This window comes from Pecten maximus, chromosome 13 (assembly GCF_902652985.1).
Source record: "Pecten maximus chromosome 13, xPecMax1.1, whole genome shotgun sequence".
In the NCBI taxonomy this organism is placed as follows: domain Eukaryota; kingdom Metazoa; phylum Mollusca; class Bivalvia; order Pectinida; family Pectinidae; genus Pecten; species Pecten maximus.
Window position 1 is genome coordinate 9,818,360 of NC_047027.1, and position 12,330 is coordinate 9,830,689.

At 34.4% G+C, this 12,330-nt stretch overlaps 1 protein-coding gene across 7 annotated transcripts in view; it reads right to left on the reverse strand.

The window, feature by feature from the left end:
* The window catches only part of LOC117341480 (cell wall integrity and stress response component 3-like), a 66,591-nt gene that overhangs the window by 14,658 nt on the left and 39,603 nt on the right, over positions 1-12,330 (reverse strand). For 3 of the 7 annotated variants that reach the window (XM_033903348.1, XM_033903354.1, XM_033903352.1), the window contains 6 exons: positions 11,924-11,965; positions 11,475-11,486; positions 7,173-7,289; positions 6,540-6,567; positions 5,664-5,678; positions 3,216-3,276 (listed from right to left, as the gene is read on the reverse strand). In XM_033903348.1, the coding sequence (XP_033759239.1) occupies positions 3,216-3,276; positions 5,664-5,678; positions 6,540-6,567; positions 7,173-7,289; positions 11,475-11,486; positions 11,924-11,965 (275 nt within the window). The remainder of the gene's footprint in view (positions 1-3,215; positions 3,277-5,663; positions 5,679-6,539; positions 6,568-7,172; positions 7,290-11,474; positions 11,487-11,923; positions 11,966-12,330) is intronic. The other 4 variants (XM_033903350.1, XM_033903353.1, XM_033903349.1 and 1 more) reach the window with 3 other exon arrangements.

The window sequence follows — 12,330 nt, forward strand, 5'->3', positions numbered from 1 at the left end:
ACTTGATTGTAGTGGGACGAATGAATCAGTGATGACTTGATTGTAGGACATATGGATTAGTGATGACTGGATTGTAGTGTGACAAATGGATTAATGATGACTAGATTGTAGTGGGACGAATGAATCAGTGATGACTTGATTGTAGTGGGTGGGACGAATGAATCAGTGATGACTTGATTGTAGGACATATGGATTAGTGATGACTGGATTGTAGGACAAATGGATTAGTGATGACTGGATTGTAGTGGGACAAATGGATTAATGATGACTGGATTGTGGGACAAATGGATTAATGATGACTGGATTGTGGGACAAATGGATTAATGATGACTGGATTGTGGGACAAATGGATTGGTGATGACTGGATTGTAGTGTGACAAATGGATTAGTGATGACTGGATTGTAGTGGGACAAATGGATTGGTGATGACTGGATAGTGGTGGGACAAATGGATTGGTGATGACTGGATTGTAGTGTGACAAATGGATTAGTGATGACTGGATTGTAGTGGGACAAATGGATTAATGATGACTAGATTGTAGTGGGACGAATGAATCAGTGATGACTTGATTGTAGGACATATGGATTAGTGATGACTGGATTGTAGGACAAATGGATTAGTGATGACTGGATTGTAGTGGGACAAATGGATTAATGATGACTAGATTGTAGTGGGACGAATGAATCAGTGATGACTTGATTGTAGGACATATGGATTAGTGATGACTGGATTGTAGGACAAATGGATTAGTGATGACTGGATTGTAGTGGGACAAATGTATTAATGATGACTGGATTGTGGGACAAATGGATTAATGATGACTGGATTGTGGGACAAATGGATTAATGATGACTGGATTGTGGGACAAATGGATTAGTGATGACTAGATTGTAGTGTGACAAATGGATTAGTGATGACTGGATTGTAGTGGGACAAATGGATTAGTGATGACTAGATTGTGGTGTGACAAGCAGAGTACATTAATCATGAGAACAAATTGATTTCTTATAAGATTTTTTTTTAGATCTATTCCAGAGGGGAGGAAACTTATTAACTGTGGAAAAGGAATTTCATATTATACCCCAGTGTGTTATGTTCTAGAATTGTACACATTTAAAGCCATATACATATCAACATGTACTACAAGGCCCCAAACTCCACCTGACCACTAACTATATACGTCTATGTTTGGATGTTATAATATACAGCGTTCCATTTAGACATACAGTACAGATAATAACGTGTTAATTAGTATATGACAATCTGTTTTCCGTGTTCTCAGTGAAGCGCTATATCCTTGTGTACACCGGTCTTGACAACCAAATCTACTCTGACTTACGGGTGTAATCGCAGTCGTTCGCTTTGGACTGTAGGAAAAAGAGATATCTCTGAAGGACGACCGGTTTACCTTCATATATTGCTGGAAACATACACATGCACCATCAGTCAAAGATTCCTGTTTCCTTGTGTTTCACTTACACATTTGTATAGAACAATCCTGTTTACAAGGCAGCGGTCAACCTAGCCTCATTTCTTTATCAATTAGAGGTAAACTTCCCTATTAAAATTGTTTTCCCCTCATCATAGAAATTCCCCTACAAGCTAGTAGTACAGGTAGGAAATTGTGTGACATGGGTATTGGTTATATACAACAGAATAGTCACATATAATATATATTCTGATATCAACAGTTGTGTAGATTAATACAACTGTAAAAGTACATTTCAACATCTTTTCAAAATAATAGTACACTTAAAGTTTTCTAAATACTTCAGAAAAAAACAAAATACCATGTAGGTAATATCTTACTTCTTCAAAATAATCACAATGTCCCATGAAACATGTTAAAATTGATGATGTGGTCAATTTGTGACATGCATGTGATTACTCTACATTAAATTACGATGTCATAATTTTGCTTTGTTACTTTTTTCGCATTGCTTACAGTAATTCTTGTGAATTTGTATATATTATAATAAAATATATTATTATTATACCTTTTATATATTACATCATTCTTTTAAAAGGAAAAAAAATCAAATTTAACAGTATCTATAAATATATTCCGACTGAAAAAATTATATGAATGAAAAATGACAACAAAATCAGTCTAATATTAAGATACAGCAAAAACAAATACCCTAAATGTAATCTTACAAACCACAAAATACCAGTTCTACAATAATACAATATATGTATATAGATCATCACATCATCAGTGACACACACGAAGATTTAACGCTGTAGCTGTTGTTATTATAGGAACATTCCATTGACCATTAACATGTAAAGTACTCAGATATTGTAACAGCCATACCATATTGTTGCACAATCAGAATGAAAAGATGCATGCAAAAAGGAGTTGGATGGAAATATTTTTTTTTCAAGGTAGAATTGAATTCTAAGATATTGGATTATGTATTAAGGTGATTTCAAAGGTGATAGGTGATACTGTGGGAAAGTTTAATAAGGATGCATGGTATCCCAAGGATTGGTATATAACGTGTACAGTGGGATAGATTGTACAGCAGATCAGATTTAAAGATTTAATCATTATTCATGAATTTGTTATTGTCAGGAAACAGTTCACATGAATGAGCCTTCTTCAGTCAATGAACACAGTATTCATGAACATATGTAACATTCATCAGTGTATGAAATACAAAATGCATTAGGTATTCGCCGCAGTTCAGATGTGTAAGCCTATGGGTGTAAGTGTACCTGAATCTTTTAATTAATCTTCAGAAGTCTGTAAAAGATTACCAGTGGGAATCGTCACTGACCAAACAACCACATATAGAGTCGAGGAATCATTACAAATCTTTCACTCACTGTAATTCTTGGAGAATACATAATTGAGAAAAAAGTCAATTAACATAAATGACCTAAAAATACTATAAGAAGATATCTCGGAATTCCTTTATTTTGTCAGGTTGTTGTTGTTTAATGTCCTATATAAGTAAAACGTCACTTCAGACTTTGTCAGGAAATCCGTAGTAAAGAGAACTCCAACAGCCCATTGAGAATGTCAGGTGTCCCGATTACTGGCAATAATTATACCTTAATGTAATGATGTAGGAAAACAAATTCTCAAATGGCCTTCATTCAATGTCAGTTGGTACAACATTGATGAGTAATAGATACCAGTCAAACACGGTATCCATATGGACAGGTAACCATGGTGATGGTAGGTAAACAAAGAAACAAGACTTACCCCTCGTGTACGATTCTTGTCAGGAACACTGTACACCGGTCCTTCTGTGTGGGCGGGGCCTCTGTAAACAAACAATGGTCTGGTTATTGAGAATATTTGTCACCAAAATCAAATACCATAGAATCTGAAAAATTTCATTTCATAGAAATTTCAAACCGTCATTGTGCGAGACCATGATAATTTATTTTGATCCGAAAATCATCATAGTTTCAGTTTCAAATGGAATTTGAAGAATTTCCACAGTAGATTTTTAAACAGAATGCAGTGCCATGCCAGTATATATGGCTATAATGTATTTACCTGAAAAAAAGCATATACAAAACTAAAGCAGAAACTACATTTTATTTCGTTACTTAATGGAAGTTGAAAATTTCACGGTATCGTAGAATTCTGTGTGGTCTAGCCATTTTTAGAAATTACTTCATATTAAACATGAATCCACTACCATTGATCAGTATAAGATAAGAAATAATAACATTTATATATGATCCTTATCACAAACCAATCTAGATGTGGTTAAACTGCTGGAATTTTCAGTCACCAGACACAGAGTACTGGTATAAAACATTCACCAGACACAGAGTACTGGTATAAAACATTCACCAGACACAGAGTACTGGTATAAAACATTCACCAGACACAGAGTACTGGTATAAAACATTCACCAGACACAGAGTACAGGTATAAAACATTCACCAGACACAGAGTACTGGTATAAAACATTCACCAGACACAGTACTGGTATAAAACATTCACCAGACACAGAGTACTGGTATAAAACATTCACCAGACACAGAGTACTGGTATAAAACATTCACCAGACACAGAGTACTGGTATAAAACATTCACCAGACACAGAGTACTGGTATAAAACATTCACCAGACAGAGTACTGGTATAAAACATGAGGTACTGGATCATTTGTACGGTGTTATACAGACAGACATGTACACTATACTGGGGAGGACTACACACACTGGGTTACTAGCATATGTTTGTCAGTTTACTTTCTTGACCATATATATGTGAGTATATAAATTATTAAGTACAACGTATATTAGGAGTTAATATATTATTCATAACATGAAGCTACTTTTAAAATTGAAATACAACTTTTTTCCAGATATATATATTAATATCCTGATAATGTTAGCTATATGTCAGTATCGAATGTTCATACAAAACAAAGCAGACATCATTACCAACGTAAAACTCGAAATAAATCACTAGATATAGTTACTCATAGAATCTGTGAAACATTGAAATGACCTTTATCTATCGTCGTTGACTTGGTTAACAAGCAACATAAGCTCTGTAGAGCTTTTATTACGACGCCTATGAGGGAACAAATATTGCTTTAAATGTTGGAGGAAAACCCCCAAAATGAATGAGCCATCGGTGTGGAAACAACGAACCAAACAGACATCATCCCCTGCCGTCAGCTCGACTCGAACCCACGTTCTGAGGAGAGTGGTCTGAAGCTCACGCATGACTGCACCGACGACTGTCAGCACATTATAATGATCACGGCTACCGAGGCACCCAAGACATCAAGTCATTGAAGAACTGACAAGTAGTCTCTATTACATGTAGCTACAGTAAGCCTGCTTTAGAACAACTGTTCGGAACATTTGGACTTCAAAGACGAACATCAGTCAGAGATCGGGACCGAGGCTGGATCACCAGCAAACTGATGAATCCAGCCAAGCCTGTACAAGATCTTCCATCAACACATCTGCTTCAGGAAATGCTATGATATTCAAAACAAACTTAACTTAAATCTATTGTTTCACATAACAATAAAGCTTTTGAGCTCTATAATTGCTATATATTATGCTACCAATATCTGTAACAGGTGCGCATTGTTCATCTTGGAGCAGTTCCGTGCCAGCTGGACCGGTCAAACCATGTTAAGTAAAAGCAGCCTATTTATTTAGTATTATGGGATAGAACATGCCATGGACACAGAAATGATATGATTGTATGCAATTTACTGAACAGACAAAAGATGATGTGCATGATAGTTGAATGACATTCCCTGGAAATTGTGTGGACATGCATTTTTTTTATTCGTCAGAATCAAAATTAACAAAATCTGAAACCGGTTCCAAATATAAAGGAAAATGAAAAAAAATTTAAATGTTCTTCAATTTAGCAGATAAACCAGGTTCATGGTTTAGATGTATATACTCGATACCTAGACATATATGGTCCGATACGTATACACTGACAAAGATATTAGGCCATCTAGTCAAACTTGTGTACATAGTAAATACAGAATCATATACATTTGTATAACTGTTGTATTGGTGAAAAAGCACATTCGTGGGGTCTTGCATCTAGAGTATATTTTGAAATATGCCCCTCCCTAAAATTTCATCATTTAAATCATTTGAGTACTTTTTTTAGATAGAATTATAAGGGTAAAGATAAATGTAAAATACTTTACCCATTTTCTCCACTCCTACATAAAACAATAAAATCTACATATAGCTCTCAAAGTGTCCATATTGGATGTTAAACAGTCAGACCTGTCGTATGTAATCAACCTTCCAAGGGAGGTAATAGAAAAGGTCACACACAACAGGTGATGTAATTCAGGTAGCTAGTATAGTAAATATCATTGGGAGGGGAAATATGGCCACATGTGGTAAGTGGTCTCCTAATCCAGGTCTGGTAATTAGTATAGTAAATAACATTGGGAGGGGAAATACAGCTGTGTAAGTATTGATGAACTGGTATCCAATACTTAGGTTGAGGTTCATGATTATGTTCCAACAACTTGAGAACCCAGGAACTACAAACTGGTAATGTGGTGTATTTCTGGTTTAGTGACGTTTGTAATATATATATATATGTCTAGTGGTGAATTTATCTCCATTCTGGAGACACTTTGTGAATGATGATCATGAATGGTCTTGAGACAAATTCAAGGATCTAGTGATGAAAATTAAATGGTTAATATCAATTAAAGACAAAGTTTCTTAGTCTAGAATGAATTCCTATTACACATAATTCTAAGAGCAAAATTTAGCATGGACAGGGGTAGAAAATGTACCATAGTTATTGTGTAATATGGTGCCATTACACAAATATGAGTCGATTAGGGGACGGACTTAATCAAATGACAATGAAAGACTAGTATTTTTACAGAATTACAATATAATGAGTCGGCTTAGAATACCGACTTCCACATTATATCAATGTTTTAGCCAATGAGAAATGAGGAAAATCAGACAATATCTGTTATCATTGATGACTATTGCCATTAGTGATACTATACACGACCGGTGGTGTACATGTGTAGTGCTGTGTCAGTACTTACTCTGGCGATCCATCTTCTTTAGTGTTGTCTGTAAGATAAAAACAAAATCATCAACAAGGTTTTCAATACAAGGGACTGATAGCAGGTATCATACATACACATATGTATATCTATATGTTCTATTTTAAAACCTGAAAGTAAAGATTTAATTTTGTAATTTTAATTCTCATTCTATATTGAGATATAGCCGGTACAGAGTAAATTAAATCTTTTAATTGTACCTCATGTTTGTCACATGGATTAGTTCAAGTGTATTCACGCTACAGCGATATAAATATAAATTCTCCCACGATCTCAAGAGGGAAATCAAAATTAGAATATCACAACGGATAAAATTGGGGAAAAGATAATTCTGGAAAATTTTTGATGAGTTTCTCGTATCAATGTGTGCCTGGATTGACAGGATAACAGGTCAGATTTGTCCCTAGACGTGGGGGACCCACAGGGTTATTTCTCACTGGTTTGGGATGGGGCCTTTGGTCTTATTTTGGGAAGAAAAATGGTGAATTGGGAAAGAGTTTTTCTGGAGTAAACTGCAAATTTTGGGAATTTGGCTTAAATATGAAATAATTTCAATTGTTAATGGGGCCCATTAACAGCCCCGTAAAGCCCTCAGGAAAAGCCCCTACTCACATGTCTCACCAGGACTCCTCCGTCTGAACACCACAAAGTACACTATGAGGATGATGAGGAGAATGCCAGCGAATACTCCAATGACAATTCCCGCAATTGTCCCAGCACTGGCTGTATCTGAAACACAAGTCATAATGTTTTTTACTTTCCCTCCAATCCAGCAATTAATAATTACACTTATTGCGAAACAGAAAAAAGTTACCTTCAAAATCAAAGATAATGTTAATACCTTCCAAACCAAAGACAATATTAATACCCTCGAAACCAAAGACATTGTTAATACTCTCCAAACCAGAGATAATGTTAATACCCTCGAACCCAAAGATAATGTTAATACCCTCCAAACCAAAGATAATGTTAATACCCTCCAAACCAAAGATAATGTTAATACCCTCGAACCCAAAGATAATGTTAATACCCTCGAACCCAAAGATAATGTTAATACCCTCCAAACCAAAGATAATCTATATACTCCCCCAAACCAAAGATTAACTACATGCCCAAAGCTTTAATTTAACTTGATAGTTGATACCTTCCAAATTAATGATAATCTAGAAAACCTTCCAAAATTAATATATCAAATATTTACCTACCCCCTAAAACTGTCCAAAATTAATATATCAAATATTTACCTACCCCCTAAAACCTTCCAAAATTAATATATCAAACATTTACCTACCCCCTAAAACCTTTCAAAATTAATATATCAAATATTTACCTACCCCCTAAAACCTTCCAAAATTAATATATCAAACATTTACCTACCCCCTAAAACCTTCCAAAATTAATATATCAAACATTTACCTACCCCCTAAAACCTTCCAAAATTAATACATCAAACATTTACCTACCCCCTAAAACCTTCCAAAATTAATATATCAAATATTTACCTATCCCCTAAAACCTTCCAAAATTAATATATCAAACATTTACCTACCCCCTAAAACCTTCCAAATTAATATATCAAATATTTACCTATCCCCTAAAACCTTCCAAAATTAATATATCAAACATTTACCTACCCCCTAAAACCTTCCAAAATTAATATATCAAACATTTACCTACCCCCTAAAACCTTCCAAAATTAATATATCAAACATTTACCTACCCCCTGACTGCTGAGACTTGAGAAATTTACACTTTAACACTCTACAGACAGTCAATATATCACTTCATTATACATCAACTTTTACAACCAACCATAATGGAAAATTAGCGTTATTGTGGTGACCTCACATGAAAATATTCATGACTTATTGATTTTGACCTTGATTATGTACACCATCCCTGTAATAAATTATAGGCAAAATATTAAAGCAAGCAGGATCCCAAATATCTTCCAGATCTTGTTTTCCTTCTATATATGCTGAAAGTATATGGTAACTCTGGCACCCAACATTTAAAATATCTTGTGGGCCAGTTGTGCTAACATGGATGTCCATCTAAGGAAAGTTTGATGAAGAAAAGGTGTTATTGTTCTAGCTGTGCTAGACCGTCCCACAGTAGGACAAAGACTACAACATACAAGTTAATAAGAGGAGCTGTTGTTAGTGTATTAGTTAATTTTAAGCATGATGAACATTTTCCACAACATCAACTACTGGAGAACACACAAATACTGCGAGACATCTACAGCAATACTGTGATTTTAAAGGAAACCTCAAATGGCTGGTAGGCGATTTATATAGCTGGGCAGGTACAAAATGATGAATCTATATCCTCAAGCTCAGTATCTTGTTGGGAAAAAATACAAACAAAAAACAAAACAAAAAACACTTCTCATAATACCCATTTCTAGGTATAAACGTGATTCTCAAAAATTTTGAAAATAATGTTCTTTTAATTATAATTACTTGTCTTTAAAAATCCTACAAAAGTTGTTTCAGGGAATCAAAAATGTACAAGTCACACTTAACTAATGGGCTGAGTGATGAGGTAATATAAACCAGGAACTAATTGATTATAGAAACTATTAGACAAGCCAACAGGAAGAAGTTCATTTCATCTATACCAAGAAATTAAGTACAAGAGCTTACCGTTATTACTAGAACTCTAATAATCAATATTGTAATGGTATCACAAGAGACACTAGAGGAAAATTAACGTACAATAGACTACAGGTGTTGCTGAAAACCTAGTACAGGTAGATCACACAGTGTTTTTGATCTCATCTAATTTAAAGCAGTGAAAAACAAAAGACAACAAAACATACACAACAGTAACACACTGCAAGGTGCTTGGTTTCATGATCCCTGGATAGTGCTTTCACTTTATCAATACTTGAGTTGGGGATTCATGACCCCTTAAAAATCTTAATTAGACTTTAGTATATTCCACTTCTGTAATGGGGTATGTCACTCTTTAGAATATTCCGACCTTGTGATGGGGTATGTCACTCTTCAGGACATTCCAACCCTTTGATGGGGTATATAACTCTTAAGAATATTCCACTCCAGTACTAGTGTTGATGGGATATGCCTCATTGTATCGTATATATATAGCCTGCAGGTATTTTGTAAAACTTAAGACTATAATAATGTGCTGTGGTACCTTGATGAATATATCAGCATATCTATATATAGATGCTAAAATATACCTGAAACTGATTTACATAGTACCTCATGAGACAGAAGTGATATGTAGAGAATTAGCTTCCATTTCACTTGAGACTTTACAAATGAAGAATTTTTCATTTAAAATGTATAAATTATTAAAAGTTCCACATGTTTGTAACACAGCTATGTACTATAACACATGTGTTTGTAACACAGCTATGTACTATAACACACGTGTTTGTAACACAGCTATGTACTATAACACACGTGTTTGTAACACAGCTATGTACTATAACACACGTGTTTGTAACACAGCTATGTACTACAACATGTGTGTTTGTAACACAGCTATGTACTATAACACGTGTTTGTAACACAGCTATGTACTATAACACATGTGTTTGTAACACAGCTATGTACTATAACACACGTGTTTGTAACACAGCTATGTACTATAACACACGTGTTTGTAACACAGCTATGTACTATAACACACGTGTTTGTAACACAGTTATGTACTATAACACACATTTGTAACACAGCTATGTACTATAACACACGTGTTTGTAACACAGCTATGTACTATAACACACGTGTTTGTAACACAGCTATGTACTATAACACACGTTTGTAACACAGCTATGTACTATAACACACGTGTTTGTAACACAGCTATGTACTATAACACACGTGTTTGTAACACAGCTATGTACTATAACACTTGTGTTTGTAACACAGCTATGTACTATAACACATGTGTTTGTAACACAGCTATGTACTATAACACACGTGTTTGTAACACAGTTATGTACTATAACACACGTTTGTAACACAGCTATGTACTATAACACACGTGTTTGTAACACAGCTATGTACTATAACACACGTTTGTAACACAGCTATGTACTATAACACACGTGTTTGTAACACAGCTATGTACTATAACACTTGTGTTTGTAACACAGCTATGTACTATAACACACGTGTTTGTAACACAGCTATGTACTATAACACATGTGTTTGTAACACAGCTATGTACTATAACACTTGTGTTTGTAACACAGCTATGTACTATAACACACGTGTTTGTAACACAGCTATGTACTATAACACTTGTGTTTGTAACACAGCTATGTACTATAACACACGTGTTTGTAACACAGCTATGTACTATAACACACGTTTGTAACACAGCTATGTACTATAACATGTGTGTTTGTAACACAGCTTTGTACTATAACACACGTGTTTGTAACACAGCTATGTACTATAACACACGTGTTTGTAACACAGCTATGTACTATAACACATGTGTTTGTAACACAGCTATGTACTATAACATGTGTGTTTGTAACACAGCTATGTACTATAACACACGTGTTTGTAACAGTTATGTACTATAACACAGCTATGTACTATAACACATGTTTGTAACAGCTATGTACTTTAATACAAGTGTTTCTAACCAAGTTATGTATGAATTAATTAGTTTCATGAAATATATAATATATATCTTTGCTGTTATAAAATACATAAAGTTCTGATTTTTGTCGAGGGATGCAGACACGAAACTGGTGTTAGTAGGAGAACATACTGTCAAGAAGGCGAAAGCACTATTATAATAATATATGATTTGTTAGACAGTTTTCTCTCACACATTCACCTACTGACCAAGTGAAAGCACTACACACAGATTCAGCAGTGAGAACAATTCTTGTTGACAACATAGAAATAATTGTTATCTTACCACCTCCGGTACCTGGGTGAAACGCAGATACAAATTCAACAGTGAACTTGTGTAATTGTTTTCATTTCAAATTAATTCCTTCAAAGATATTTTGTTGAAATGAATAAATAAAATCCTTATTCACGAGTGACCACTAGCAAAGCTTTTAATTCTATTTAAGATAGGTTCCAATATACCATTCTATCACCCAGTACCAGTCTGATAAGGCATTGCCTGGGGTACAGATCAAAGCTCTTGGTAAATTCCAGCGTTGGATGATGGGGCTACCAAGCAATCTGTTACATCTTCTTCACAGAAGCAATAAATGGTTGGGATACATTTTTAGATCAAATTTAATGATATTAACTGCCTTTTGTATTGGATTTTCGATGACTGATAAATACTGGACATTTCATCATGCTGAATGGGATATGGAACAAAGACTACAGATAACATATATCTGTACATACCTCCAGCGTCACCTTGACCGCCTGTTGTTCCACCTGATGAATCTGAAAAAAAACACAATAAAATTAACTCCATTTTGAATTTAATCATCATTTAGATATATAGGTAAAATTGATTGACCTTATTGCACTGTATTTGATTTTGAATTGAATTTGTATCAGAAAAAGAACTCATCACAACAAAATTTGTCACTTAGTAAAACTTTGTTTTGTAGGAATACTAAATGAAACCTAAGGCTATAACGTCACTGGTGACTCCTTGTGATTATAGAATAGCTTTATATCACTTAGGAATATTATTTAATGATCAAAGATTATTCTCAATAATAATAACTTTTATCAAAATCCTTAATTAAAGTACATCATTAGGTGGTTTATTTTGTCAATCATTTAAGCATTGAACGGCTTTC